This window comes from Sapajus apella, unplaced genomic scaffold, assembly GCF_009761245.1.
Source record: "Sapajus apella isolate SASKATOON/1434 unplaced genomic scaffold, GSC_monkey_1.0 scaffold1, whole genome shotgun sequence".
NCBI lineage: Eukaryota > Metazoa > Chordata > Mammalia > Primates > Cebidae > Sapajus > Sapajus apella.
The window spans coordinates 43,563,186-43,567,010 of NW_022436941.1; the positions used below are offsets into that span (position 1 = coordinate 43,563,186).

The window sequence follows — 3,825 nt, forward strand, 5'->3', positions numbered from 1 at the left end:
ATAAGTCATATATAGAAGGGATAAATACTACTCTTTAAATTGTTGCTTCCATTGTATGGGGATGGGGCTGCAGTATCAATGAATTTCCTACTGTTGTTGGTCTTGGTCAAAAGCGTAAAAGCCCTTCGGTTAAACGATCTCCGAGTTTAATCTTACTATTAAAATCTCTGCCCTCACAATAAGCATATATTAAAATTCTAGAGTAAAAGTGTATTTCTGTTTTACATCTTAGCCATCATTTCAAGTAAGAAAAGCTGTTTTTCTGCTAAACTGCGCTGCAAAAGGAAAGATCACCAAAGAGGAGGGGGAGCCTAGAAAAGTGATTTGGCACCACCTAGTGGCTAGACACTGCATAGGTTTTATTCCCAAGAGCTGCAAAAATATCCCTGAGCTGTCTAACCTGTTCAGGATTATACCTAAAGCAAGTATTAAGAGCTGCAATACTCTTATCAAGGATATCAAGAGTTGTACTGGTACCCATGTCTTATCCAAGAAATCTGAGTTTCTACATGATTTAAGACACTTGCTCAGACTACAATCCTGTTTTCTCATATTCTATGCTATAGAATCTTTAGAAACCACTGCTTCCCCAAGCCTGTGCCCTTTGCCAAGCTCTTGCTTAATAAATTACTGAAACAGTTAAAGAAAACCTAGCAGAAGCAGTTTTAAGAACGAAGGAATCTGGAAACAGGAATAAAGACCAAAACTTCTATTTCTGTAGTATTTCATATTATCGAACTACAACTCAAGTCTCTGGGTTTCCTTAATAAATTTTCTTTTTATACACACAAGAACCACCTAGGGAACACATTCGTCTTCTTCCTCTGGTCTGTCTCCCTTTACTCACTAATCTTCCTGCCTTTCTTGGGTCCATTGACCTTTATTACACTCCACAGCTATTCTTTCTGGCTTTCGGGTGTCACAATCCCAGAAATGCCAACTCCCTCAGTGACAGTAACCTTGGCAACCGTGGCCAGAGTTGGTGGGGCTGAGGCCCTGGAAAGGAGGACAGGGAAGGGGAGAACAAGAGCTTTCTGTTTTGTTTTGTGTCATCTAACAATCCAATGCTCAGCTCTACAGTCAGGGTAAAGTTGGGAAGGAACTGAGCACTCTAAGGGCCTGGCAGTCAAGCTTGGCAGATGAGGCAGATGGTGCAGGTGCAGGTGCAGGTTTTGGTCACAAGAGTTCTGCTGGGGAATATTGGCTATTGTCGTTTTGACTCCAATCATGGCCTCTTTGCCTGCTTTTTTCACTGGAGTCCTCCTAGAGTCCCTCCTCCTCTCCTGTTCTTTACCACTGTGGCCAGGCACCCATGTTGTAAAAAGTTCTTGAAGAGTGCCCTGAAACCTCAAAAAATTGGGGAGGGCTCGGGTTCTAAGGTAGAAAGGAGGCCCTGGACTCAAGGGGTTTGCAGTAGGCACCAAGGACTTCTCAGGCAGTAGGCAGCCACCACATAGCATCCCAGACACCGTGTGACATCCTTTCCAAGGCCCCTCTTCTCAAGCAACTGAATGTGCACATGCCAGGCACACCGAGTGCTCCACACCTCTGTGCTGGTCTGTTGTTGGCTCGCTGGTCTTCATAGAAAATGGCACTATTTTCAGTTCTCAGTGTAATCCTGCCCTCCAGCTGCAGGCCTCTCCTAATCCCTTTGGAAGTGGTTCCTTCAAGCATGTCCCTTCTGCCTTTTTTCCATATAGGAATGATCAAATTATACTTGTAAGCTTGAGATCTGGCCCATATCCACACTATGCTTGAAGACAGCTGTGATCTGGGGCCATATCTTTAATCTCAACCAAGGCTCTGAAATATTAAGTGGATTGTTCAAGGTCAATTCAAAGCCTCATTTCCCTCATCTATCATAGGAAGACGAACAGGACAGACATCATAGTGTCCTTGTGAAAATTTAATGAGAAGACTGCAAAGCATCCAGAGCAATGGCACAATAGATGATAAAATTTAGGCGTTCAGAGGGAAGACGTACTAATTCTGTATTAATGAAATAAAATTCCATCAGGTGTTATTCCCTGAGTCCAATTCTATCATTAACAAAAATTCTGCTAGTTAAATATCACACTTCTTATGACAATTAGAAAGATGCAAGAAAAGAAGGAAAGAGAAAGAAATTGAGTCAGTGTTGCCTCCTGTAGTTAGGAGAGTGGAGAGGAATCATAATGATTTTGATGCATGTTATTTTACCAAGAAAGTCAATAAAAAGTGACATTGGGCTTTCTGTGGAAATCTAAATAAGCTTAAAAGATGCAGAAAAGTGAAAAAGCAGGATTATCCACAATCGCTGGGGAACTAGAAAGAATTTCAGAAGAGTAGAGAAAAATACAGTTTGGAGTAATTTAATTAATAATTTAAATCTTACTATGTATTTCCAGGACACCTCTGAAGCCCAAAGAAATAATAGATAGTATCACTATATCAGATTTTATTTTTAATTTGTCAGAATAAGATAAAATGATGGTAACACACAGCAGAGAGTGACAGGAGGAGGAAGAAAACTTTCTCAAGCTTAAACACCCAGGGAGTCACTCACCAAGGCAGCCGGCGCAGGTGGTGCTGATTGTATGCTACACATGGAGGTCCGAGGCACAGCCTCCGCCACAGGGGCCGCAGCAGGGGCCTGAGATTCCTGAGGAAAGAAGCAAGTATTCTCAATAACTTTAGAAATTCTGGTTCATAAGCCTGAGCAAGGATAGGCCAACAAGACACTCTGGTACATTATATGGTGTGAACATGATTCTCTTGACTACCCAAGGATTGTTGAATAGTAAATAAGCCGAAGCATGCTAAGACCCTTCAGCTGCCATTTTTTCAGCTCGGTTTTCTCTCTCGCCTTAGGCAAGTCACTGAAACTCACTGAAACTGAGTTTCCACATGTGTAAAAGGAGAACAACTGCAGTCTCCACATCTGAAGGGTTGGTATGTGGCCTATGAGACAATGCAGGCACAGTGCTATGCATAGTACCTGGGAATACAGGAAGCCCAATACATCTGAGCAATTATTGCTATTACTTATAGCATTTATTTGTCACTTTGTGTAACAATAAAATATGCCTATTATATAATACAGCATTATGTAAAATGTTGTGTTGATACAAATCTAAGAGCACTTTATATACAGCTATGTAGCAATGGAAGGTAGTAGTAATAAACCCCAAGTTCTTGAAGTGTAATCCTTGAACTAATAGCCTCAGCACCGTAAGGAAACCTAGAGATGTGGATTCTTAGACTCCGCCCCATGTACTAAGTTAGAAACTTTGCAGGTAAGAGTGTAGCAGTCTGTATTTTAACAAACTCTCCAGGTGATCCTGATGCATGCTAAAGTTTGAGAGCTACTGTACCATCTTATTTTATTATAAGAATCAAGTTTCAAGGCTGAGTATGGTGGCTCATGCCTGTAATCCCAGTACTTTGGGAGGCCAAGGTGGGTGGATTACTTGAGCCCAGGAGTTTGAGATCAGCCTGGGCAACATGGCCAAACCCCAGCTCTGCAGAAAACACAAAAATTAGCCAGCATGGTGGCATACAACTGTAGTCTCAGCTACTCAGGACGCTGAGGTGGGAGATTGCTTGGGCCTGGGAGATTGAGGCTGCAGTGAGCCCAAACTGTGCCACTATTCTCCCAGCTGGGAGACAGAGTGAGACTTTGTCTCAGAAAGAGAGAAGAGAAGGAAAGAAAGAGAAAAAGAAGAAAGAAAAAGAAAGAAAGAAAGAAAGAAAGAAAGAAAGAGAGAGAGAGAGAGAGAGAAAGAAAGAAAGAAAGAAAGAAAGAAAGAAAGAAAAAGAAAGAAAGAAAGAAAGAGAGAGAGAGAG

At 41.8% G+C, this 3,825-nt stretch overlaps 1 protein-coding gene across 24 annotated transcripts in view; it reads right to left on the minus strand.

The window, feature by feature from the left end:
* Positions 1–3,825, minus strand: part of CAST (calpastatin) — a 106,579-nt gene that overhangs the window by 22,475 nt on the left and 80,279 nt on the right. For all 24 annotated transcript variants that reach the window (XM_032275854.1, XM_032275844.1, XM_032275800.1 and 21 more), the window contains one exon: positions 2,546–2,641. In XM_032275854.1, the coding sequence (XP_032131745.1) occupies positions 2,546–2,641 (96 nt within the window). The remainder of the gene's footprint in view (positions 1–2,545; positions 2,642–3,825) is intronic.